The sequence below is a fragment of the Mixophyes fleayi genome, chromosome 9 (genome assembly GCF_038048845.1).
Source record: "Mixophyes fleayi isolate aMixFle1 chromosome 9, aMixFle1.hap1, whole genome shotgun sequence".
Taxonomy (NCBI): Eukaryota; Metazoa; Chordata; class Amphibia; order Anura; family Limnodynastidae; genus Mixophyes; species Mixophyes fleayi.
Window position 1 is genome coordinate 16,132,721 of NC_134410.1, and position 27,952 is coordinate 16,160,672.

The 27,952-nt window shown below is 41.3% G+C and overlaps 1 protein-coding gene and 2 long non-coding RNA genes across 3 annotated transcripts; 2 read left to right on the forward strand and 1 right to left on the reverse strand.

The window, feature by feature from the left end:
- The first annotated feature begins 171 nt into the window (after positions 1-171).
- LOC142102060 (uncharacterized) lies at positions 172-1,425 on the forward strand. Its single transcript, XR_012679196.1, has 2 exons — positions 172-637; positions 1,049-1,425. It is a non-coding gene; the product is annotated as an uncharacterized LOC142102060 (long non-coding RNA).
- Positions 1,367-21,880, reverse strand: SAPCD1 (suppressor APC domain containing 1). Its single transcript, XM_075186593.1, has 6 exons — positions 20,885-21,880; positions 12,748-12,869; positions 6,925-7,059; positions 6,554-6,652; positions 5,690-5,773; positions 1,367-2,956 (listed from the first exon to the last, which is right to left on the reverse strand). The coding sequence occupies exons 1-6, from the start codon at positions 21,258-21,260 to the stop codon at positions 2,852-2,854; spliced, it is 921 nt and encodes a 306-aa protein (XP_075042694.1). The 5' UTR covers positions 21,261-21,880; the 3' UTR covers positions 1,367-2,851.
- Positions 12,842-27,933, forward strand: LOC142102059 (uncharacterized). Its single transcript, XR_012679195.1, has 4 exons — positions 12,842-14,540; positions 14,822-15,075; positions 20,663-21,231; positions 27,713-27,933. It is a non-coding gene; the product is annotated as an uncharacterized LOC142102059 (long non-coding RNA).
- Positions 27,934-27,952: the final 19 nt, after the last annotated feature.

Consider the following 27,952-nt stretch of genomic DNA (forward strand, 5'->3'; position numbering starts at 1 on the left):
TTGCATTGCTCATTCTCTGTTAATGGCTAATTGTACAGAATTCTGTCCTATTGTCCAGGAAGTTGTGGCCAAATGGTCTACAATAATTAACCTGGCTGCTTGTGTTAACGGATCTTAGCCAGGGCAAGCTGAGATCTTTAGTTCCACACATTGTCTACTATATCGCTTTCTACGAACCTCCCCACTAATCTTGCTTTTCCTGATTGCATCAAATGTGTTTGGAAATCAAATGTGTTGTGTAAGCCTGTGAATAGTGAAGCCATGACCTGCTTGAGTTGTTCTACGTAGATCATTGGCTGCTGCCATGTTCCTGTGTCACTGACGTGTGTGGCCTAATTAGCAGCAGAGAACCTGTCCATGATCTTGGGTGTTTGCTTTTGGGATATGCAGCACAGTAATGAGCAATGATCATGGCAGCTCCTTGAGATAATACAACTGATGTGGGAATAGATTGCCTGTAGCACCTCTAATATTCTATACATAGGAGCATGGTATATCAAAGAACCTGTCAGCAAACAATATTGTTTTCAGTGTGTCAGTTAAATATTTATTGTGTGGTTTGGACTATTACCCAGATTTACGCCAGATGGAAATTCCAGACTGGATGTTGGAGGAAGCAGAAAACTCGGACAACGAGGTGAGATTTCAGCCTATTCCCCATTTATATGAAATTATGCTTCTGAGCAGTCTATAGAACGCGGATCATTGTAAATTATCATTGTCTGCAGACCAGCTGTCCACCTCTCGCAGATATCACACAGAGACTCCGTCTCCAAGCTGTCGCTCACTCTAGTATGTTATACAAGACAACGGGGGACAGTCTATAAAAGATGAAAAGGGTCTTTAATATTATCCTTTGTATTCTAAGTTCTATAGTATATCACCATGTCTGTTACACTAATTAGTAAAAATTGGGAGCGATTTAGTCAACACTACAATAAAACTTCCCTGTTATAAAATACAGGTTATATACTGTAGTTTTTTCTTTGGCGGTAAGTGTAGCTGGTGTTATGTATATTTTAGTAACTTAAGCCATTGTTTGGAACAGGTCTCTGTAGATAAAACCCTGCACTATCGGTTGGGCCCTGATAATCTGGATGACACCCTAGAATACGACCCAACAACCTGTGATCCTGCCGCGCCAATTTGTAAAGAAGAAAATGACGCCCCACCAGCGTCGGAATGAAATCGCTGATCTATTGCAGGTGATGGCTACCTGCAGATCGCTACTAAGAAACAGGACTAGCCTTAACTGTGTCACCTGCTAAACAGGATCAAGGAATTGTATACTAGACGCTGGTGTGAGGGCATTCACATGATCAATGCGGTACCACTGTAATGAGGAAATCACTATTGATTATAAGGAAATGTTTCACAGTATCTTACACATTTATTGTGGCGATGGGAATAAAATATTCACTGTAATGTGTATGCTTCTTGCCTACTGCCACCTCTGCAGTTTCTGCCAATGCTTATCTTAAATGATTGGAAACGTCCAAACTTTAGCCTTCCATGTGCACAGACAGGACGTGTCCAGTTGCCTCTAAAAGTCACTTTACATGTCCTTTAGAATGTAAATGCGGCTAAACTTGATCTGTACGCCAATCTTTTGTCAGTAAAAAAAAATCTATATATATAATCGTCAGTAAAAATGAGTGTCTTGAATAGAGTTGTTAACCATTGCTTCTAATTCCTGAGATATTTCTTTATTGCAGAAGTCTGTTATGATAAATCATGGTTATCAGTAATTTATTGGTTTTTATAAAACCCTCCATAAAAATGGTTGAAAAACCCACAACTCCGTGATCTATCTCCCCAATATTTATGTCCAATTATTTCTAAAGTTTGCCTTCTTGAAAGGAAAGAGTCCCTGGTAAGTGTGAGCTATAGGTGAATACCATTTAGAACACCACGTGTTCCGGTAGGGCAGTCTTTACATGTGTTTGTGAATGTTTATTTTCATAGTTGATCTAGTATTTAGGAGTAGGGACAGATTTATTAAAACTCCTAAAAGTGGAGGTGTTGTCCATAGTAACCAACCAAATTCTAGCTATCGTATTTTAGCATGTACTAGATAAATGATAGCTAGAATCTGATTGCTACGGGCAACACCTCCACTTTTCCTTATTGGAAGCTTAGTAAATATACCCCTTAGAGGTCTTCTAGAGCTAGTTATTTATGCTAATTGTACCACGCTTGAGACGCTACAAAAAGCTAATGTATTCTATCATCTAGTGGAGACTTAAAAACAAAGAAAAACAACCGTAATACAGACTTGAATGTATATCTAAATACATTCAACGGAGGTAATTTAAGAAGCACAGAATGGACATGCTGCAATGCACCGCAATTTGTGCGCCATCGTATCCACCACAGTTCATATGTTTATATAGTAACATTGCTGTGTTTGTGGAGAAGCAGCAGAGGTTTAGGAGTTAGACAGAGTGGAGGCATATCTAAATGCGGAGTATGGATTAGGCAAACCGTTGCACCTTGGTCTGCATAGCGGAAGTGATACTCTGCGTATCTGTTTTGAGGCAGAAAGTAATACACTGCAGTGGAGTTGTCGTTCTCCTCAGCCAGATGTGGAACCGAACAATGCTTGGATCAAGTCATATAGGGTCTGTAATACTGCGCAGGTCTTGTTGGCAACGCACCAAAGCTCTACGAGGCTAATGTCAGACAGGGACAGGTAGTGATGCTCCGTAGGTTGCTGTGCTGTGGATCTGTTGGCCAGTCACTCTAACAAGGTGTGTCAGTGTAGATGGCAGCTCATCTCTAGAATATCGACTAGACGTGCTCCTCGTTGTTATTCCATACAGTGGTCCTGTCTATGAGTGCACACCTGGTCTCAGATGAAGGTTGCTCGGTGTATGTGACGCTTCTCTAGCTCTCTGTAGAGCGCCTCGTTCTCTCTCTGCAGCTTCCACATCCTTTCATTCTGCACAGAGAGTTCCTGAAAAGACAGATCCATTTGTTATGCAGGTCCATCATCACACCTCAATTGTGGCTGACCTCCCCATCTACTCTTCCTGTATCCACGTCTCCACACAATTATAAACCACGGTTCATTCTGCTAGCCCTATGTATTAGCCTTAAAACTATAAAGATATTGTAAATATTTTGGACTCTGACAGACATAAGAGTCCTGGTCATATTTTATGTGAAGGAGAAGTCTGACTCGGGCTTTAGCCACATGAAGTGTTATTACTTCTTGCTAAACGCTTCAAATGATAACCTGACTGATCAAATCAGGTCTGTTAAAGGCTTGTATTTTCATAATGCAAAACAATCTAATAATGTACACTATTTATAAACCGTTAACGTGTGTACACCAGTGATGGGCGACATGCGGCCCCTGACTCCTTCCTGCTTTATTGTCACTGATGTTTGTTACAGCTGTAACACGTGTTTAAAATGACAGCTGATATGTTATTACAGATAGGGGTGTCTATCTTTTAATTAAATGTATTTTTTTACCTTCTTCCTGAGATTGAGGGTAATGTGCGGCCCTTTTGGACCTTAGTGGGTTGTCCCATACGGCCCTGAAGTGTATCGGGATTCCCATCACTGGCGTATACAGCACGTTCTATCACGGTTTGTTATAAATAACAACAACCCTCTCAGCTAGATGACCACCATCAGGCTAAGTGAGGGTACACACTACAAGGTTTTCAGTGGATTATTGGGCCAATCGCCCAATAAACTACTGTTTGGTCCGATATCACATTAGTGTGTACACTGAAACAATAACAGATTATCGTTCCAAAGCTCATTGTAACATTCCATTTGATTTTTAAACTGGAGAAAAAAATCTTGTTCAGTGTTGGCACAACATCCTTTCAATTCTGCAGTGTGTATGCACTCACGGTCAGGGTCCCCATACAGTTTACATGGGGGTATATTTACTAAACTGCAGGTTTGAAAAAGTGGAGATGTTCCTATCGCAACCAATCAGACACTAGCTGTCATTTTGTAGAATGCACTATGTGGCTGGATCATGTAGAAATAATTTATTTTAGAAATGTATTTCAATTAGTGGTGTAGGCACCAATGTATATAATGGCAAATGCACTTATAGTGTAACATTGGGATGTGTTTTATATGGAAATGTCTTGTTTGGGGTTGTAACTTTTCTTTGGGAATTCCCAAGTTAGCAATAGAGTGGAGGAAATGTATTTATTTCTGAGGCATATGCTAGGGGAGGAAATGTGTATTCTGCAACTGTCTGAAGAAAGGACCCCATGTTAATCTCATGTTAATTAGACCATTTGAAGTGTGAGTGTCCAACACACCTTAAGGCACAGGAAGGTTTAATTAGATTTGCTGTTAGATATTCTCTGTCTCTAAAACAGGATGCAGGAAATCACAGCAAGTTTTAGGATATCACAGATAAGTGTAAATTTTGTTAAGTATAAATTGTATTTAAATCCATGTTTGGGGAAACACATTGCATCCTGATACTAAAAATAACACAGACTTCAGGGGGCTGGTTTACCCCCTGTGAAGCGGTGTCCAAAACTGTATAAACAGCACTGGTTTGTACTGAAATGTATCATTCTTGTTCCATCTGACTTTCAGATCACTGGTACCTTCAACCAGTGTGAACCGTCCATGTTAGGACTACTTGAGCTAAATAAACATCACTTGCTTCAAAGACCTGCTGACAACTTCTTCCATGCTGAAATTCCTATGACCTACAGATTAGACCCAACTGTAATCCGTTTCTGGCTGCACTGAGGTTTGGACCCAGCTTTCTGTTACCATTGCTCTGCCCGCTATCCAGCAGCTCTGGCCAGTGTGAAAGGCCAGGGGGGATCCATCCACAGAAACCCTGATCTATAGGAAGAGGTCAGGGGTAGCAGCCCAGGTGCACCAACAAGGGGGTAAACTAGTAGCGACAGTTACCCAGAAGGAACCCGGTTCTGGATTCCACTAAGGAGTCCAGTGGTGGCAGCAGCTTAAGCCCCTCCTACTGCGGTTAGAGGGTGCATTTGGGATAAAGAAAGGGAACGGTGGCACAGTAAGCCCAGCCGGTTCCCAGCAACAACAGACAGGGTGGCATAGGCGGTCCATCCTGTCACACACTAAATAAAAAAGCTAGAATCTGATTGGTTGCGATAGGCAACATCTCCATTTTTTTCAAACCGGCAGTTTAGTAAATATACCCCCTGATCTTTTCAGCAGATGGTTTGTAAAATTGTTATAGCCAACACATCCAGAGAAATTTCTGTAGTGTGTACCCAAGTCTTGAATTTACCTGGCTGGTGATCTGAAACCCTTGTTCAGTTTAAAACAAGGAAAATATGTAAGATCTTATATACTAGGGTTCATTTTTCTGGAGGTATAAGCAGATTTCTCTTCTTGCCCTGCACCAGGAGGACATTATAGAACTTATGGTGATGTACACAGTTTGTTTTAGGCTATCACTCCTTTTTATTCAGTTACTGTTTACATTATTCAAAAGTGCTCCTCTACTTGTAAGTACAGGACTTAACTTTATTAAGCAGCATTTTCATATATTCAAAAATCATGCTTAGAAAATAACTATTGTTTGGTGAAATTAACCTATTGGGCAATGTATAAAACATTTGACTGCTGAAAATTGATGTGGTAAATTACATAACTGTGTAATAAATGCTTTATTGCACCCCTCGAAGCCCTGCCATTCTCCCTAATGTCTACTCACCCTTGTCAGCACCTGGTTCCGGTATTTAAGGGTGGTGATGGTGTCGGGGTGCTTTGTTGAATAGGGAGACTGTCTTCGAGGGCCCTTAATATACAGAGACGACATATCAACAAATGTGGATGCAAGATGAATGTTACAACGGTAAATTGCATATATGTTATTTAGGAATGGCTGGTATAATATAAGCTTGAGCTGATTTTACGGTGATACTATGTCAAGACCAAACTGCAAAGCCATTTGTTCTGGGCCCCTGGCATTACCAGGGCCAATGGTTTGGTTGTAAATTCAATGGGGGACATTAAATTCCCCTTTACTACGGTAATTATATCGCAGATTTTCGTTCACGGCGCAGTCACAAGCAAAAATCAGAGTTGAAATTACTGTAGTAACGGTAATAATGCGCATTAATTACCACAGTAACAAAATGGGGAATTGTATCTACACCAATATGTTTATAATTATTATTTTACATTTTAACAATAGCAGGATTTTATTAATTAGAATTTTAATGTAGCTGCATATTGGATTCACGGTTGTTTTATGCCCTGGTATATATCATGCTTGGTCTTTCTCTAAAAAGAGAGTTTAAGACTCACAACACTGTATTCGTATGTACAGGTTATAAGTAACACCACAACTGTTGCATTTGAGCAAGGTACTAAACCACCTCACTCCATAATAACCTCAAGGGCCCTGGCCAACCTGTGGCTGTTGTGAAAATACAATCCCCAGCCTGCTTTGCTAGTATAAACAGCTGGCAGGGCATGCTGGGACTCGTAGTTTCACAACACCTGGAGAGCCACAGGTTTGCCAGGTCCTTAAGGAAAGCAAAGGCCTGAGAGAGGTTCATACGGGGGTTGGCACCTGTTCTGGAGAGGAAATGAGGTCGCTCAGGAATCTGTTGACTTCCTGGATTTGCACCAACAGAGTGGAACCAAGGAGAGGAACCGGAGGGGCTTGGTCCTAATGATGAAAAGTATAGTTATAATAATTTCATATCAAGGCAGCAGCAGACATCATGGAGAAGATTGATGGATCATGTAGGGGGATAACAAGGTGATCTTGCATTATGCTGGAAGAACAGCCATTATCCATTGCAGCATCTTCTCCTGTGTCACAGTAAAACGTTGCCTTAGCACACAGGAGAGGACACGATACAGGCAATAATGTAATGCATAAGGAACACAGGACTATGTATAATGTCAATAGGAAAATACAAGTGTAATGTATCATACCAATGTGCACTGCCACTCCCTCTGCTGCTCCGCTTCTTGCAACCTGTCCCTGTACCATTCCCGGGCTTTGTCAACCAGCTGCACGCCGTCTAGCAGAGCATCTCGCTCCTGCTCCAGTTCCTTCATGCGACGTAACTGTGGGAGAAAGTAAACATCTGTCAGGGCTTCTCCTGACACTGCGGAGCCGAGAGGGGAAGGACGGTCTCTCCTTGGAAAGGTGCAGCGAGATTGATGTGCAAGACAGGTGGAGGTGGCAGACGTATTAAGAAAGAAAGCTCCTACCGTGGACCTGTCAGTCCACATAAAAATACACTGGTGGCTTTAAAATATATAACAAAGAATTATCCAGCTCACTCTCAGTAATGACCTTTTAATTCCATTGTCTGACAATATAGTGACCTAAGCCATCTTTCTTTTTAATCTAATAGAATGTTGCTGAATGTGTTTCATCCCTCATTAGCATATAATGCCATTGGCAAAGTATTCTAAGGAACCAAGGTCACCTGGCAGGCTCAGGAAAAGAAGAGTGAACTTTCATATCTCACTTTACCAACACGTGGTAAATGCTTAACACCCCCAAAATCCAAGACCAGAAAAAGTAATAGGACATAAAAGAATTGTACCAAGCACCAGATGTTACATTAAAAAAAATCAGATGAAATTATTTACTTTATTTCAGTCCTTTATCAAAGCTACATTAGAAAAATTCTCAGCTGAAAAGATTTTGGAGTCTTTTTTTGGTAGTACCATAAACAGCTCCAGCCTCCGTGAAATGGGACAATGGCTGTAAAACATCTGTTACTTGAGAAGAGCCATTGAAACGCCACCTGGGCCATGTTGTATCATCATACTACTCCTCTGGTGCTACTGATGTGAAAATGTTCTAAAATCTTTGTTTCCTAATGCTGCCTTCATTAAGGACTCAAAAAATAAATTGAATTGAAACAATAGGCACAGTTTTATTTACTGTTTTCTTCATTGTCCTCGTTTATATTGTGTTTATGTTAAAAAGTGATTTGTCATTTGTGTCAGAATTGTTCACATTCTATAAAGCTGTCTGTACAGGATATGGTGGCATTTCTCCAATATCTGAATAATTAAATGCATGAAATATTTGTTGATAAGATCCAGTGTCTTCCCCAATTCTTGCTTATGAACTTTATGATAAGCAGAGAGTAAATGTTAGTTTATAGTGACTCGTTAAACAATGCTGGACAGTGATAGATACAGACAGCAGTGCTATATTGTGGAATAACTACAACTAAGTGAGAATAAAGGACTGTGTTGACATGTGGGGCATAACTCCTGGGTATTACTGTTTCTATCTAGTATTAAGAGAAGTCATCTGCCTGCCAAAGCACATAAGAACAGTATTATTATTATACTGCATAAAGTAAGACACACATAGAAGTTCCGCTAAAGACTTCCAAGCTGATGCACAATGGGATTAAAGTACTCTTACAAACAGAGGAAGGAAATATAGTGGATTTCTGCCAACACACATCTCTAGACATATGCCCATTATTTACAAGTCGTCAATATCAGCGAGTATTTGCCCCTGCCCTATAGCAAGTGTAAAAGATAAGCCTCCTATATGCATGTTTCTGCAGGTCTGCATGAGCCACATTTTTCGCGAACACGTCTTACTGTAATTGGCCATTGTTAGAACGCTCCCACCTTCCCCCGTCCTACCTCTCCCAGCGCTGTCAGGCGTAAGTGCCAGAATCACACAAGTCTGCATAGAATGTCACACAAGATGCGCTATGCAAACTGGCATGCATCCAACATCACCCCTCAGCAACTACTCGTTGGGTATTGTAAATCTTCGCACTTTCAGTGCCTGTTATTTAAGAAGTTAAAAATAATGAGCGTTGGTGCCAGAGGAGGAGGTGAATGTATGATTTAATCACTGTCCAGTTAAATTATTTTAATTTCCTGATTTGCACATAGCAGCTAATAGTGAATTAATAGACTATATAGTATAAATGTGTGTGACTTTTTGTGTTCCAAAGAGGGACTAATGTGAATGGCTGCTCTTCTCTATCTGTACAGCATAAAAATATTATTATAGTGAGTGATCCAATTCCTTATAACTGTAAGCTTGCGAGCAGAGCCCTCATCTCTTTGCCAGTCTGTATTACCTATTGTTTTATTACTGTGTTTTTTTCCAATATACTGGCACTATATAATCTGATGATGATCTACTTTTATGTTTTGCTTTTATGTTTTTGTTTTTATTAGGGGTTAGCCATACTCCCTTGAAAAACAACTGCAGTGGCTGGCAGTAAAATAGTATAGGTAAATATATATTGAGGTAAAACAGTGTTTTATAAATTGTGTGAGAGCATTCTCTGTACAGTGATGTGTAATAAGATTAGCGCTATGTAAATAAACAATAATAATAAATCATGATTATTTATTCAGGCCTTTAAAATATCTGCCTCCACTATGTGCAGTTTAAGTTAAGTGTTCACCACGCTATGATTCCTCCATGCTTGACTCATTCCGCAAATGTGTCACTGTCTGCAGGGAAGATAGCTTAGATTTAATGATGTTGTTAGGATGGGTGAGCTGGGATGGGTAGTGGGGTTTGTTTAGCTGGGTGTTAGTTGGTGGGCTTTCACTTCTCGTAAGACGACTACCTCCCTGTTTCCCATCCCACAGTGTGTGTGTAATATATATATATATATATAATATATATACATACAGATCAACCACGACATTAAAACCCCATGCTTAATATTGTGTAGGTCCCCCCATGCCATCAAAGCATCTCTGACCCACGAGACATTGACTCCAAGACCTCTGAAGGTGTCCTGTGGTATCTGGCACCAAGACGTTAGCAGCAGATCCATTAAGTCCTGTAAGTTGTGAGGTGGGGCCTCCATGGCTCAGACTTGTTTTTCGAGCACATCCCACAGATGATCGATCACATTGAGATCTGTTGAATTTTTAAGGCCAAGTCAACACCTTGAAATCTTTGTCATGTTACTTAAACCATTTCTGAACAGTTTTTGCAGTGTGGGAGGGCGCATTATCCTGCTGCAAGAGGCCACTGCCATCAGGGAATACCGTTGCCATGAAGGGGTGTACTTGATCAGCAACAATGTTTGGGTAGATGGTACGTGTCAAAGTAACATCCATGTGAATGACAGGACCCAAGGTTTCCCAGCAGAACATCACACTGCCTCTGCCGGCTTGTCTTCTTCCCATAGGGCATCCTGGTGCCATCTCTTCCCCAGGTAAACAAAGCACACACACCCAGCCGTCCACATGATGTAAAAGAAAACGTGACTCATCAGACAAGGCCAACTTTTTCCATTTTTTTTCCATTGCTCCGTGGTCCAGTTCTGGTGTTCATGTGCCCATTGTAGATGCTTTTCATTGGTAGACAGGGATCAGCATGGGCACTCTGACCAGTTTGAGGCTACGCAGCCCCATATGCAGCAAGCTGTGATACACTGTGTGTTCTGGCACCTTTCTATCACAGCCAGCATTAACTTTTTCAGGATTTTGTGCTACAGTAGTTCTTGTCTGGGATTGGACCAGACGGGCTACCCTTCACTCCCCATGAGCCTTGGATGCCCATGACCCTGTTGTCAGTTCACCGATTGTCCTTCCTTGGGCTACTTTTGGAAGGAACTAACCACTGCATACCGGGAACACCCCACAAGACCTGACATTTTGGAGATGCTCTGACCCAGTCGTCTAGCCATCATAATTTGGCCCTTGTCAAAGTCGCTCAGATCCTTACACTTTGCCCATTTTTCTTGCTTTCAACACATCAACTTCAAGAACTGACTGTTTACTTGCTGCCTAATATATCCCAGCCCTTGACAGGTGCATTGTAACAAAATAATCAATGTTATTCACTTTACTTGTCAGTGGTATTAATGTTGTGGCTGATCGGTGTATATGGTTATGTTGTGATATTATATTGAGCATGAAAACAGCAGTAACTTCCATACTAAGGAAAGATTTATGTAATGCAGGGAATAGTGCTGTACAGAGGAGGGTAGGAAATCACATCTCTGATGAGTACAATACACTCTATGCATTCTTCTGGTAGACAGAGTTCAGAGCACGGACAATAATGTTGTAGGAAGGCGCACAAACTGCTACATGTGTGCATGCACTGGCTGCTATAACCTCTCGCTGCAGATTGGGGAGGGGGGGGGGGGCGCTCCTCACACAGGGATAGAATTACAACCCCTGTAATGCTGGAGTATTTGAGTGAAACTTTGCCGCTTGGGGATTGCAGTTATATTAAATTGTCTCCTGCACTCTTTATGTACGTGTACAGTGTAACAACATGATAAAGGCTTGATGACTATATGGGATGCTGGTTAGGTCATACCTTGATAGTTTATAGTGCACAGTAACACAAAAAGTACATCATTATCTTGACATTACAATCTCGGTCATGCTAATAAAACGAGAGTACACTCATTCAGTACATAAGCTATTGTAAAATAAATACAACCAGTAAAAGACAGGTGTGTTAGATAAACAGCCCGTGTGTGGGGTTACATACGTGTGCTGCAGTGACACAGCTGTGTGTGTAAGAAAGGAGGAATCATTATAATAAGACAGAATGCTGTGTACACATTGCTATATACATACCAGGGCCACACACACACAGACTGAGATATTACAACCCTATAGCAGATTAACAGATTTACAACATGTGTCAGCGAGGATGAGATTAACAGGGAGGCAGACACAGCGACAAGGAGAACATCACAGGAGTAGGAAGAGAGGGAATAGTGTAAGAGATATAGACAGACATGAAGTAGATATGTAGACAGATAGACATTTTGGTCATTTCACCCCTCTACCCCTCTAATTGAGACTCACCCACAGGTAGAAGGACAGGGCCTCTCGGCTGCTGTGCAGGGGGAGGATGAGGATGGTGTAAGCAGCTTGTAAAGCCATACATAGCATGGGGAGCAGAGTGCGTCTAACACAAAGGGCGATCTTTGTGCGTGTTTAATAAACATGTATGTGGCTATACATGTGTGTATCTAGCCTCTCATCCAATAGTGTCTTCATGACAGTGTATTGCATGTGTAAATGGCAATCTATGTGTTACAGCATGAGTGCATACGTGTATGTCAGTGTGTGTCTATGATCTGCACATGTGGCTGAATAACAGTGGGTGTATGTATATACTCCCTATGGAGTTCTAGGCGTGTCTGTGTACATACCTGTATGTTCCTCCCTGTCCTCTCTGGATTTACAGGTTGTGACTACTTCCCTCCCTCCCTCTCCCTCCAGCCCCCTGAGTAATCCTCTCTTTCTTCCTCTAGCTCCTTCTGGTTCTAAATATCCCACCTGGTATTCACTGTACTTCTTACCTCTTCCCCCCAATTACCTGTATGGCTACTCTCCTGCCTTATTCCTCCACCTGCAACTATCTGTGATGTCCTCTGCCCCAGAGTGTCTGACACCCTCTCCCCAGTCCCTGTTGTCCGGCTAGAGCCGCACAGACTTGTCCGCCTGTTGCTCTCAAACAGCAGTCCTGTGTGAATAGAGAAGTTATGTGAGTAGAGCTGACACTCCCTCGTCAGCCGCTCTTTCCCACCCCTCCCTTATCTGTCTACCACTCTCACAGCCCCCCATACACCCTCTCCCCTCTCCCCTCTCCTGTCTTCATGTCATCCTTCATAGGCCTCTATGAGGAGGGAGAAAGAGATGAAAGGAGAAAGAACTAAGACCTTGTGCACAAGGGTGGGTTGGGGACAAATAATTTGGAAGTGTTATCCAACATTACTTATACCCAATAATGCTCAAAAGACATGAATGCTTTGCAGTACTAGGTACCGTGTTGTAATCGATCCCACTTGTCAGGGTATGACGCCGTAGGCGCTGTTCTTGGCGTGTGAGGCGCACGGTGGAGGGGACATCGTTGTTAATGCTCTGGGAACGCGTGACGCCCTTACAACCTGGGAGAGAGGGAGAGAGAGAGGTTTATTACGACTTCCATTTATTAATACTGTATTAATACTTATGATCTATGTGGCATGAGAACCTCCATGTAAAGGGGATGAGAGATGTTTGAATAAGAAGGATGTTTATTATAAGAGGCTTGATATGTCTCTCTCTCTCTGTAATTAATGTTTTGATCTCTCCATCTGCTCCCATCTTATAAACCTGCATCTGCTCCGCTGCAATGAAGAGTTCACTTCAGTTCTCAGTATAGACAGATTGCCATCTCTGAGGCTGGATCTATATAGAGCATGGTAATTACTAGAACTGCATATTATTCTGAACAGGATATTTCTAGGACTAGAGGTATAAAAAAATGGCAATTCTACGGCTAGAACATCAGATATACAAATCCTATAATATTTGGGATCGACAAGGACTGTAGGTGTATACATAGAACCTGTCTCTTGTAGAATTGGATGTATATAAAATGTGGTAATGATATAAGCACAGTGGCTCAGTGGTTAGCACTTCTGCCTTACAGCACTGGGGTCATGAGTTCAATTCCCGACCATGGCCTTATCTTTGTGGAGTTTGTATGTTCTCCCCGTGTTTGCGTGGGTTTCCTCTGGGTGCTACGGTTTCCTCCCACACTCCAAAAAACATACTAGTAGGTTAATTGGCTGCTATCAAAATTGACCCTAGTCTCTGTCTGTGTGTGTGTGTTAGGAAATTTAGACTGTAAGCTCCAATGGGGCAGGGACTGATGTGAATGAGTTCTCTGTACAGCGCTGCGGAATTAGTGGCGCTATATAAATAGATGGTGATGATGATGTATTCACAAATTCAATAATATGCAGAGACTGGCAGTTCTATGACCAAAGAACATCATTTTGTGACATGAAATATACAACTCCTAAAATCTAATTCTACCTAAAGCTGGGTACACACTGATGCAATTATCATGCAAATAAACGACCATTTGGTCAGATATTGCATTAGTGTGTCCTCTCCCACAATCATGTTTTATCGCACCAAAGCACATCACATCTGTTGATTTGGTTTTCTAAACTTTTTAAAGAACCAAATCAACGGTGGAATGATGTCGGGAAAATGTGGAAGTGTGTATGCACTCAGGACCAGCAGCTTAGACAGATATCTGTAGAGTGTGCAGGGTCACGATCTTTTCAGCAGATGGTTATCGCAGATCTGAAGGTAAATCGTGTAGGTGTGTACGCATGAATCTGCATGATCATCCGGACATTCAGTCGTTTGTAAAATCATTACAGAAATCGCACCTGAAGTAATTTTCTATAGTGTGTACCCAGCTTAAGATTTGAATAAAAATTTCCATGGCCAAGTTACTGCAGGGAAGGTGAATTTTTGTGGGGTACATAGCACTAAAGCCCCCCAAAAAAGATATCACCATTGGACATGCTCCTGATATGTTGACAAGTAAAGCCTTGCTTATAAAAGGTACAGACAACTACGTGGCAAAAAGTCATCAGTCATGCAGAACAAGGTAATTGATGGATTTGGCCAATATTCAAAACAAAGAACATTTCCAAGGTCACCAATTGTTAGACATCCACTTTTGGAACCTTGGACTATGCCTGGAAATGAAAGACAACTCTTTACTATGTAATACAGAAGCTGCTGTTTGCAGGACTGGAGATGCATAAAATGTGGTGAGTCTGTTTATATAAACCTAAGCTTAGGATTGCCACTAAACTTACTATATGAACTTCCAGTGGGCTTCAAACCTAAATAGGGAATAAAGATATGGCAAAAGTGACTGTATAACCCCTGATATAACAATAATGTTGTTGTTATTATATTTACAATACAGATTACACTTTGTCCACATATATCTATTTATATATGGTGTACATAGGTTTTACAATAGGTATTCTAGGTAAGATATTGTAATGTTGACCTTACAGTGATTCCTTGACAATGTACTTTATAGGGCCTGATTCATTAAGGATCGTAAATGCTGATATGTGCCGTATTTTGTGTAATATCACTCTGAACATGACCAGAATATCGGAGCATTCGCCAGTGAACGCAGCAACGTCCAATTCATCTTCAAGTGCAAAGGACAATTACTACATTCTATGATTTCATGGGCAGAACGGGGAGGAGAATGGGCGTATACACCTAGTCAATGTACAGTCAGGGCGCACACAGCAACGTCTGATCCAAGCTTTGGGCATCTCTAAGGTACGTGATTTTCAGTCGTATCACTTGCACCAGCTACAGGTCTGATGTAGCCGTCATCCCTATTAATCGGCATGATTAATAGTGATGACGGCTATGTATGTATGCTAGAACATGTGTTTGCAATCAAGAGCAACTGTAAAAATGTATTTTACCTACATCATAATAAATGCATTTTATGGAGGGAGGATGAAACAAAAACAACACTTTAAAATTTTTAAATGTTTTGTCATTAATGACTATAATATTGACAGGTGACATTATTTGAATTGTTTATTTTACATTCAACAAATGTATTGGACGTATCCTACAGTGTATTGTCTGTAAGAACATGAGTGGACCTAGACCTGTATTCATTAAACCTATCTTTAGATCCGCTTCTTGTTGAATACGGACAGGCGTATGCCCTATGTACCTGATTATTTTTTTTTTAAAAAACCTGACATTGGGTCAGATTCAATTCCCTAAATATCCGCGGGAGGTGCCTCCAGAACGACCACAAGACACCTCGTACGGATATTTGTTGACAGAAGTAACTCTGATTTTCACTTGCGCCCCATAGAGGTGTGAGCAAAACTCAATGTTACTTTTTACCATCGTAACGGTAAAAAATCTCGTCCTAAGAACATCAGACAATTGAATCTACCCATTTATGTTTTGTATTTGTTAATGAAATCAGACCCTATTGTGTGCACTGCTTACCCCATCTCGTCAAAACTACAGTGTCCAGCTGCCCAATTTCCAGGGTTTCAAAGTTTTGTGCCTTTTAAAATACCCCTATTTTTCAATATTGACCAAGCACAATCAAATTCTTATTGTTCCTACATATTAGATGATATTCTTACTATTTATACTTATTATATGGGTTTAATAAGTAATTTCTGGAAAATAAATATATAAAATGAAAAGAAAATGTTATAATCTACTTCAGTAAACATGACAAGTTGGGAGTTGTAGGGCACCAAGGTCTGAGACAGAATCAGACGTGATTACGTGGGAATCACGTCATTATATGGGAATTCTGCAACTAGACCATGGGATATATAAATATTATCATATCTATAGCCTACTACATCAATGCCTGGGGATACATAACATATGGTGATTCTGTGACTAAGTAACAGATGGTTAGGTCCTAAGGAGAAGCTGTAATATCCTGTCCTTCTAGGACTGGCACTCTAGAACGGACAGTGGTTGATCTGTTTATTGCAGTTACATTATAACTTGGATTAGAATTCCCCAGCCCTACGGTTCTAGAAGTTGCATAGAAGCTAAAATACTACCTGGTAATTCTGACGGCCTTAAACCTTGGCATAAAGAAGCTTCATGGGCTGGAAATGACAATGGCTAACCACCATGAGTGGGATTTAAAGCTATGCATCTATACTACTATGAAATGAGTAAAAGACAGGGCCTCAGTGTGAACCATTCTAGATGCAATATACGGCCCTACCAACATAAAATTTGATTTTAGAGTCAGATAAGAACTTAAACAGGGCAAAACAAAAATCTAGCGGGGCATTGTATCACACAGAATGAATGTATCAAATCAGAGCAAAAATTATATGTTACATATAAATGTAAACATTTAATGCATTCAGTATGGCAACGGAAATACCATGTCCATGAGACAATTGTCCAATCAAATACCCCCATTTAGTTAATATGTCAGTATAGAGGCAAGAAACCTCCATTTACCTTCCTTACAGCCAACATGTCCATGTCTTTTCATATGTATTCATTGTTTCTGGAGGTATATGAAACTATGTAATATAGCCAGGTTAATCTGGAAAAGACTTAAGGGATGTATACATATAGATTATGTTTTTCAGGTTTAACCAGAAAAGAAACACACTCTGGGCTTTCCTGGCGTTCTCAGTTAAACCCAAAATGAAAGAAACTGGATTCCTCAGTGCGGCTTGGAAGAGCCCATGTGAGCAGCAGATCAGCTCAGGAGCTTTACTGCGCTACTTCCCACGCCAGCACACATGTATTTATAAGATGCCAGGTTGGTGAAAGGGCTGACCTGTCATATGTAAAGAGAATGACACAGACAGAGTATGGAAAACTATTTTACCCTCTCCCCTTACACCCTGCCCCTCTCTCCTGCTGTCTGTCCCTCTCCCTTCCCCTTGTGTCCTCTTCTCCTTCCCTGGCAACCTGCCCACTGGGATCTTCTCTACTGTCCCAAGGCACCTTCTCACACTCTATACCTCCCTTGAAATCATTTCCCCTAAGAACCTTTCACATCTCCTGGGATCCATCCCCAGTCACTGTCCCATCTCCCCTGGCACTCTCTCATCTCTCCCCTGGCACTCTCTCGCCGGTACTCTCTTCTCTCTCCCCTGGTACTCTGTCCTCTGGTACTCTTTCCTCTCTCTCCCCGGGCACTCTCTAATCTCTCCCCTGCCACTCTCTCCTCTCTCCCATAGCAATCACCCCTCTCTCCCCTGGTACTCTCCTCTCTCTCTCCCCTGGCACTCTCTCTTATCTATCCCCTAGCACTCTCTCCTCTCTCCCTGGTACTTTCTCCTCTCTCCCATGGTACTCTCTCCTCTCTCTCTCCCCTGGCACTCTCTCTTATCTATCCCCTAGCACTCTCTCCTCTCTCCCTGGTTCTCTCTACTCTTTCCCCTGACACGCTCTCTCTCCCCTGGTACTCTGTCCCCTCTGTCTTCTTGCACACTCTCCTCTCTCCCTGGTACTTTCTCCTCTCTCCCATGGCACTCTCTCCCCTGGCAATCTCTCCTCTCTCTCACGGCACTCTCTCCTCTCTCCTCTGGTATTCTCTACTCTCTCCCCTGGCTTTCTCTCCTCTTTCCCCGGTACTCACTTCTCTCTCCCCTGGTACTCTCAACTCTGGTCATCTCTCCTCTCTCTCCCCTGTCACTCTCTCCCCTCTCCCCAGTAGTCACTCCACTCTCTCTCCTGGTATTCTCTCCTCTCTTCCCGGCTTTATCTCCTCTCTCCTCTGGCACTCTCTCCCCTGGCACTCTCTCCTCTCTCCCCTGGCACTCTCTCTTCTCTGTGGGCGCCCATGCACATACACAGGTGCCTCCATTCTGATTTCCTGAGCTGACTCTCTGCAGATGCTCTGCATAAACATTTGTTGATTGCAGTCCATGATAAACAGGACACTTCAAATTCCTATCTACTGTCACTTTGGACAATTCCTTAAACAATTCCAACTTTTCTATTTTACTCCTAATATACTGCTTGGTGAATTAGTGTTTATATCCTACATAAGTCATGATAGTAAGAGGACATGTAACTGTTTATTTCATGTGACACGTTTTTATCAAATGTGACAATGTTGCAAAAGGTGTCCTATCAAGGACATTTGGAAGTCAAAAGTGTTATGGACACCTGCTACACTGTGACTGGCCCCCTACATACAGAACTCGTTACAATATCTTATCCCACAACGCAAAATCTCATTCTGCATTTGTACAAAGAATTAGGTGCTTTACTGTAACCAGCGCACATTCAGCCAATCTCTGCACAGATCCTCCATTAGAACTCTTGGAACCATTGAGTCGCCCCCATCTTGAGGCACTAAGTTATTCTCACATTCACGAAAACTGCTGGAAATCAACGCTATGCAACAACACTTTTCTGCTTTCTATGTGAACCTTCAAAACTAGTGACCACAAAACAGATATATATCTACCGCTATTTTTCGATCTAAAGATAGAGAAATAAAAATGAAGAAAACCTAAATAGACTTATTTCAGCTCTAATAACTAGAATAGTAACATAGACACGGGTTCATTTTCAGACCTTGTCTATATCCCACCAGAGAGTTATATAAATGCACATTTATAAATCCCCATCATGGTGGTAATAGGTTTACACTGTCATCATTGCCAGCTGTACACATGGCTCACTTACTAACATGCATTAGGGACAAAATTTGCGCTGAACCACAATAACCATTAAGCAATTAGTTTTTATCTGTCTAATGCAAGCCGGACCACACCTTCCTACTGTTCCCAAGAGATGTGGAGGTGGGGGGGCATGAATAGAAAGGGTGGGCATGAAATGATGACACGATTTACATCAAGAGAACGGGACAATATCTATGAGGATGCAAATGTGGCCATTGTGGACCAGCACGAGGTTTGATGATGCCATTAGCATTATCACTTGGGTGTGTTAAGGCATGATGATGCTAATTTTGTCATCGTTCACCTACCCACCTTGCAGTCAGGTAAGTGCGTTTGCGGATAAATTGCCTAATCTCTCTGGAGTTTGGGAGGTCTGGCTTTACTTTGGGAGTCTCCTGGATATTCCAGGAGAGTAGACAATTGTGTATTGGACAATGAAATCAAGTTTCTTATCAGTTGCTATTGTTTAGTGCAAATTCTGCGTCCATGGAAGACAACTGCCTCTGATGGCCAAGGACAGTCCTAATTGTTAAAGGTTGATCCATGGAAACATCTCAATCATTTCTCCTGCAAAATACGGCCAATTATCAGTATTATTGTTTTGAATGAAGGTAAAAGTCTAAAGTTATTGCTGCCCCCATACAGACACAACTAATGGTTCAACCCAGTACCGTGTCCTGGAAATAATTTGTATACATTGTCAACTATGAATGTTCATGACAATGGGCATTGGGTGCGATACATATTCAACATGTTCGACAGCTAAAAGATCGACATCTATATGGTCGACTCCATAATATAGATAGTTAACAATAATGGCATTGACGATATTGTTAGGTTAACTATTGAAATGTAGACAGTGGGCCTGATTCATTGCGGATCTTAACTTAAGAAACTTCTTATTTCATTCTCCTGGACAAAACCATGTTACAATGCAAGGGGTACAAATTAGTTTTCTGTTTTGCACATAGATAAATACTGACTGTTTTTTCATGTAGCGCACAAATATCAACTTTAAATTTCAGTGTACAAATAAGCTATCAAGTATTTGTGTGCTACATGAAAAAAAAGTCAGTATTTAACTTATGTGCAAAACAGAATACTAATTTGCACCCCTTGCATTGTAACATGGTTTTGTCCAGGAGACTGAAATAAGAAGTTTCTCAAGTTAAGATCCTTTATGAATCAGGCCCAGTGTTATTAGGTCAACAATAATATCCCTTCCTTAACTCTAACCATATAATATTGTCTACTTTCGAATTGTCGACTTAACAATACTGTCGAACTTTGAATGGTCGACCTAATATTTGCCGACTTTCTGGATGTTGACCAAATGAATGTCTAGCCGTTGACCGCATACCGCACCATTGTGTTTGGTAGTGGGTACCATTACTGCATGCCAGCTTAGGCGGTTGCAATTACATGATATATCTGTGTTATTATTGTTAATGTCCTTTTTAATTAAGTTTTATTTTGTTATAAACACACCCAATTAAGCTTAATGAATGAATGTGTTGTTTTGTTTTATATTTCATAGTTGTCACACAGTGTGGTAGGCCAGTCGCTGTGATATTATTTTGATATGTATTTCCAAGAAGTGTTTTTTATTTGTTGGAAATGATAGGTTGTGTGTGTGTGTGTGTGTGTGTGTGTGTGTGTGTTAAGTCATAATCCCTCTCTGCCCATTCTCTCTCAATGCACAGATTGCACTAAGACAGATGGTGCAGATTAAAGAGGACTATGATACACAAGTGTCAGACCAGGGATGAAGGAGAGGGAGGCAGAGACTGGGGCGGACAGTGGTAGAACACGAGGTGAAGACAGAGTTGAGTGGAATATAAGAAAAGTGGAAACTGAAACATTTATGCAACAGAGGAATAACAGATGAGACATCAATTAAGACCCACCAGATCCCCCACACTCACCCCTCTTTCTGGCTGTAGCTGTGTCTTGAGGTTCTCCAGTTGTCAGCGCTTGTGTCAGGCCCCTCACCAGCCGGGCGAAGCTCAGGTATCCTCCGCTTGAAGCTGTTGCATCTCTTAGCGCCTGTGGGACCCTGGAGAGACTGCTCGGCCCTTCCCAGAGGCCTTCAATATCCTGCACATGCACCCGGCCACCCCCTTCCTCCTCCAGAATGGCGTATAGAATACGAAGGCTGTGGAGAAAACCCCGGGAAGGGCAAGGAAGAGGAGAGGACTCGGGGCCCTGTGCACCTGGGGGTGTAGGGCCAACGGTGGAAGAGGAGGAGGGGCTGGGGCCACAAAGGGGAGAGGTAGGGCAGGAGTCTAGCATTGTGTTCATAGTGACCTGTAAAAATCTCCCTTTAAATATATACCACTACAATCACCTGCTATACAGCTACTGCATATGGTATAAGATTTAATGTTTGGCACAAGTCCAGGCAACTTTCTGTACTCTCTCTATGTAAATTATCTACCTATATTTTACTTTGACTGTGAATATTTCCCCTTCACGTCTTTATACAAACTACAATGAAGTATCTGTATCCAATGTAATTGTCTCCCTCTCTTTCCCACACTGTGCTATGTGTCTGGGCTCTGTCTTCTCTCTGTAATAGCGATGATTATCTTTGTCTACGGTCTTTATCCTATGGAGTATCTCTTCTGTGTTATGAGCAATGATGACCTCTTACTGGTTACACATTGTCCCTATAGCACACACCTCACTCTGTGGTCAGTCTCCAGCACACTGTCACTGTCACTATCCCTGTGTGTATGAAGCCAGCACACTCTCTCTCTCTCTTCTTACTCACACTCTCTCTCCTAGTCTGTTTGTCTCCTCCAGTCTTTACATCTGTCAGAATAGCTGTCCCGTGCTCCTGTCGGATTAGCTATGGTTGCTGTCTCTCTCCCACTTTCTCCTTGCTCCTCTTCCCCGATCTCTTGGTCTGTGTCCGGGCCAGTTAGCTGCCTCCCTCCCTCCCTCCCTGTATAATCTCTCTGTGATTCTTGCTAAGTCTCTACCTCTTTCTCCTGTTTGTTAGCTTGTGATGTTTCATGTGGCTTTCAGAGACTGTCACATGTACAATGTCTCTTTAAACACAGGGGACCTCTGGACCAGACGGGACCAGAAACAGACTTCTCTCCCATCCCCCATCCCATGTCCCTTCGGTCTTTGTCTATCTCCCTCTTTGTCCCTCTGTATATTCTGTCCCTACTTCCTCCCAATTCACCTGTCCATGTCCCTCTGACACACACTCACACACCCTTCTGACTTCTGCATCTAAAAATGTTTAGACAAATAAATACTTTATTTATTGATGCCAGTGAAAACACGTACGATTTAGTCACAAAGCTGATAGATTCACTGCAATGTAAGAACCGCAAGAGTTTTAATAGCTGAAAATGCAAAGAGTTTAGTCTGAAAGAAAAGACACAACCAAATTGGGCAGAACTTCTTGCGGAAAGTGAATTGTCTTATAGCCAAACTATACACATTGCTAGAGATGGGAGAACTCTTTTGCATTATTTTGTATTTTATGTGAATAAGACCAGTTCAGGGAGACAGAGCACGATGCAGTGCAGATTTTGCATAGAGTGAATCCATTATAGGTCTACTACCACCTACTGTAAAATGTTACTGACCTGGCAGTCAATTTTTGAATCAGCCCCAATAAGTGCGAGTGGTAAGAGCCTATCTTATGGAAAGATCTGCATTTTCTCCCAATGTCCTGCTTTACCAGGGCCTGATCAAGGGTTCAGATCACTCTAGGCCAGGGGTCAGGGAACTTTTTTTACCCCCAAATATATTTAGATACGCTGACGTTACCCCCTTGATTTTGAAAGGAAGGAAATCATATATTATTAATTATTGGAATCCAAAATTTTATTGAATCTATTCAAAACTTTTTTGAAAGCTTCAACTCCAAAACTTCAGGTTTTGGAGAAATGCTGTTGCTTCATTTTTGATACGAGAGCATCAATATTGGGGCATTTTGATGTCAGCAATTTTGGATACAGTCTTCTGCGTCCAATCAATTTCTCTGCTTTGTTTTTATGTTCGTTAGAGTGGAAAATCCTTGTTCGCAAAGGTAGGTTGTTGCAAAAGGCAGCAACTTTTTGACTGCCTCCTCATGTGCAATTGTGAATGCCTTTGCAGCTGTTGACATCCAAAAATATGACATCTGCTTTGTTTTCAAATGCAATACGTGCTTCATTATTGCATCGAAGCTCAAGAAGTGCCTCTGCCAACCCTTCAGGCTCTTCTGGTACAACAGCAATTTCACATTTAAAGGGGTCTACAATCCAACTGACAGGATGTGAATCTGCAGCATTACCCCCAGGAATTTCATTGTTACCCCATTTGTGGTAATTTACCACTGTTCCCTGACCACTGCTCTAGGCTAATACACTTGTAGCATCCCATCCCCTTCCACACCAAGTTAATACGCATTAGGTAAAAAAGAACTCTCTTAAAATCCGAATTCCTTCACCCCCATCCACCAAGGTTTATGTTCCTGAGTTTTAAGACTCGGCTCCACTTGGATTTTCAAAGGGTCACCGTAATCTTTGTCACTCGTTTTGTTTTCAACAAAATCAGAACTGTATAACAGAACAGAGGCATGAGTGAGCGCTACTGAGAGCGAAGATGTGAAGGGGGAGGGGGCTGTCACACCTGAACCTATCGCCGTCCTTGTCTCTCCTACTCGCTTATCCTCAAGCGCTTGCCCAAGGATAACTCATTGCCTTCAGCCTTTGACATGGGAATACGTCAAAATTAAAACCTTACTACATTTTCCTTTCATGTTTTCTTTTTACCCTGGAGAACAACTATTCTCTTATAGTTCGAAGTGAATTTCAGTTTATACCTCTCCCTGTCACAATTTTTCAGCCCCCAAAATTCCACCCACCCATAAAGTCTTGCTCCTTAGGCTGCAGCCTAGTCAGCCTATTGGATAATCAGGCCCTGTGCCCTATCTGTGAATTAAACCCGCCCCGTCTGTTCATAACACATCATGAAGTCACTGTAAATAAAATTGGAGATGGAAGGTATAATAAAGCTACTCATAATAATAACAATTCTAATTATTTTGTAACTCTTTTTCATTTCAAAGTGGGAATAGACTAAGAGAGGCTTATTGCCAAAGTACAAGAGACAACGTTCCGCAATAACAAAGGATAGAAACTAAAGGGGATTTTAGTCTAAAAATTTGCTGCAACATGCTCCCCTTTTATTTTCTATTTCACAACACACATACTGATCATGCAAAAACAATGTTCGGAAACATGCACGCAAGTTTCCCAGAAGAAATAGCTGAATATATGTTGATACTTTAAATTTGATCTGTCATTGGGAAAATGCAGTAATGTCGTTTTTCATTAGTTTGTTTTTTTTACCTTTCAAAGACATTTAGAAAAAAACAGCTGTTTTACAGTGATCGGAATTTCTAGAGGTAAATACCTCTAATTGTCTGGCGTTTAAGTCATTTTAGGGCTTATGCATACAAGTAGTATGTCTTGTAAAAACAATGTCACGAAAAATGCCTTTATTCTTAGGGCTCGGTGGGACATATATTGTATTAGTTTAACTGCTATTTTGCCCTTATGAACATCTTTCAAAGATGTTAGGGGTCATATATAACCGCTAAACAAAACACAACAGCAGATATTAGGTATTTGTGCTATCATTGCACTTGTTATTCCTGGTTTCTTTGCCTGGAACACTGAAGGCATCTGGAAGTAGACAGATTGGACGATCTATAGATGTAACTAACTGTTATAATGCGGTGTACTTGGTCGAACACAGTTCACAGTAGCCACACTGACCGCAAAGCACCGTACTCATGGTGCTGTGCAAGAAGCCGGGGGTGTGTGACTATGGGGAGTGATAGTAAGCTCCTTATTGATCCACGCGATCACAAATACCCCCTCTCTTTCCCAGGCTGTGTGTTCAGAATGGCACAGAAACCCTGGAAAAAAAACTAACATGGGAACCCCACAAGCTACTTGGCCAAATGCCCCAAAATATTAGTCAAGCCATGCCGCTGCCCTCCTCTGTGTGGCATGTGCAGTTCACAGGGAGTGGTATCCGGCTGGGCCGCCTAAATCAGGGCAGTTGGGAGCGATACATTAAGGTTCAGAGCCAGTCATGTAATGATCACGAGTGAGAATGTGTGATTCTAGTTGTTATTTTTCCTTGGCCTCTGTTTTGTGAGGGCAATGGTAATACCTGAGCCGTGGGTTACTCCAATCAAGTACAAGTGCTGCTTATGCTAATATACTGAAAGACAGATGATCCCCTAGGGGCCTGAAGCATAGTTGAATGCACGCTGGTTTTTGTAGCATAAATTGCATGAAGTCGCTCTGCGCATGCTCACAACAGCAAATACCTATGCTTATGCAGACATGCATGCATCCACTCTTGTGCCTGCTTGCACCTAAAGAGGCGTGACGGGTAAGGGAAAGGGGCGTTCTAACGTAGGCAGAGTACAGTAAGAGAGTGTACCGCAAATTTGTAAGTCGATGCAGACCCAAACCTCACCTCTGAGGCTCCTGGGTGATTTTTTCATTGTTCATGCATATATTATAGAATTTTCTGTGTGTATTTAAAAAAATAAATAAAAATTATATAAAAATGTATTTATCCCTATGAAAACAAATGTTTACAAAGTTTTATTGCGCTTAAGACCTGGCACTGTGTATGGGGGTGTAAGTACGCCTGCTGTAAACATGAAGCACATACTACAGATGCAGAGCTGGGTACATCCTCAGATGCGACCGGCTCAGCAGATTGGCTGAAATATGCTATTTTTGCGTGACCATTTTTCAGCTGTAATTTACGTCCATATTGCATTCAACTCTGCATCAAGCTCTGGAAGTTTAATGTAGCTTGAACAATATAGTGATCCAAAAAGCTGCCACAAGTGCTGTTATAATACTTGTGGACATTTTAACAAGTCCTGGTCTGTCCTGTGTCTCCTTCCTTAGAACAGCTGGCTCCCTTCCACCCCTGTCACCACACCAAACATCATACCACAACACCAGCCCTTGTCCTGGTGTGCACGCCAGCAGCATACACCTGTAACTAACCAGGATGCTTCAAAAGTAAGAGTAAAACTGAAATATCCAACATACAACAGACACAGTTGGATGCATTCATGGTCTTGGTACTGTAATATAACAGTGCTATTGATCAGTATTTTGTGCTGCACGCTGAGTTCACTATGCAGTAAATGCATCATCAACATGATTATCTGAACCTTGCTCCCATCTCACGCCTCTCACATGAATTGTTAGGTAAAGCATTCAGAAAATGAATAGAACAGCTAAGGCCCTTTAAATCCTGTCACCACCCTAGCACTCACAGCAGAAGGTCCCTGGGTGCTGGCTAGGACCAGGATAGCACATGCCATGCACCTGAGCACTCTCATGGAACCCTGGTCCCAGTTTCAGACACATTAATCAAAACACATTTCTGTTTGTCCCCCATTCCCTGATATCATTGACAATAACGGAGAGGGACATGGACAGTTAAACATTTGTGCCCTAGCCCATAATCTGCTACTGCCATAAACAGGAAAAGCAATTGTAAAGCGCTACAGAGTATGCTGGCGCTACAGTTAATAATAATAAGCATCTGACATGTTTTAATACATAGTTCCTTTTCTGAATAAGCAATGTAAAATAAAAGAGAGAAAATGTCCACATTAGCTGACTGTTTACAAAACAGCTCCAACGCAAACAAGTAAACAGTAAATGCGGTCTAATTAGGATGTCTATTAATATTTACATTCATTTTGCAACATGTCAATGAAAATAAATACAGCAGTGATTTCACAGAGCAATAAAGAACATATTCACCATCTGCAAAGAACAGCTGCTGATTTTTTTGTGTTCAATGACAAGCCAGTATATGATATTACAGAGCAGACTGTATTGGAACATAGCCAGAGACATCTAGTTGTTGATTACTGTATCATAGTAGTAATTAATCTGATGTGTTATGCCACATTCAAATGACGCAAATTAAATAGGCAAAACTCGGCGAGGGTTGCATCATGTTTAAAGGGGGCCTCTGACACACCAGGAAAGAAATACTAATAAATAATCAATTATATTTTATGAAATACATTTTACATGACTGCATTTCTACATTGCATGTGTGCAGTTTGCTGCATATTAACTATAGTACTACATGAAACAACAAAAAAATACTACTAAATAAGAGATCCACTTTAAAAAATAAATCCATAAAAAATAAATGCAGACATATGAAAGGGTTGGGGGCTGATGTTATCGAAAGTCAAAGTAGTGACCAAGGACCACGAAAGAGGAGAGAGAAGACCACATGAAGCCCTCAAATTTACAATCTCAAAAGTCTATGTTAACTGTACACTACTGTCATTATGTTTTCCAAGAAAATATTTGCATCTCTTATTCTTTCTTTACATTTTATATCTCAGTTTCTGTTGAGTTCTTTGTAGAATCCACACCATCTGATAATTTAATCTTTCTAAACATGAGGCTCGTCCTCCCAGATTGACAGTTCTCCCATTGATGACTGTTTAACTGAACTACTTGTTTTGTCATTCTATGTTCAAATTTCCCTCCCTGATTGTACAACGCTGCACTTAATTAGAGAAAGTCTGTGTGATTCTTGTGAGATTAAAAACGAATACCCAAGTCTAATTCACTAAGGACCGAACTCAATGCTTAAAAGACTTTAAGACATACAATGCAAATAGTTTTCACTCCCTTTTTTTTTCTCTTTTATTATGCACAAGGTGGGCGAAGATGGCTGTTTCTGCATATGAACGCCAAACAAAGGATGTATTGCAGCAAAGGGGGAAGCCAGAAGAATTACAATCATTGGCAAGAGCAAAGAACAGGGCATAACCTTTATGCAGAGAGTGGTTTAGCAGTGGAACTTGCACAAGGAACTAGATTGGTGCTTTCCGAGGAACTTCAACTCTGGATACTGGTTTTGTCATATTAAATTCCATTTAATAATGTTCTGTCTTTGTGTTCTCAAAT

Bases quoted from the DNA above. Each gene is read 5' to 3' on its own strand.
- SAPCD1 (XM_075186593.1), bottom strand. From the start codon at position 21,260: ATGAACACAATGCTAGACTCCTGCCCTACCTCTCCCCTTTGTGGCCCC. The intron at 12,870-20,884 runs GTGAGTGTGGGG...CCTCTCTCCCAG, and splicing joins AGCTACAGCCAGAAAGAGGG to GTTGTAAGGGCGTCACGCGT. The intron at 6,653-6,924 runs GTATGATACATT...TTTCATCATTAG, and splicing joins GGGAGTGGCAGTGCACATTG to GACCAAGCCCCTCCGGTTCC.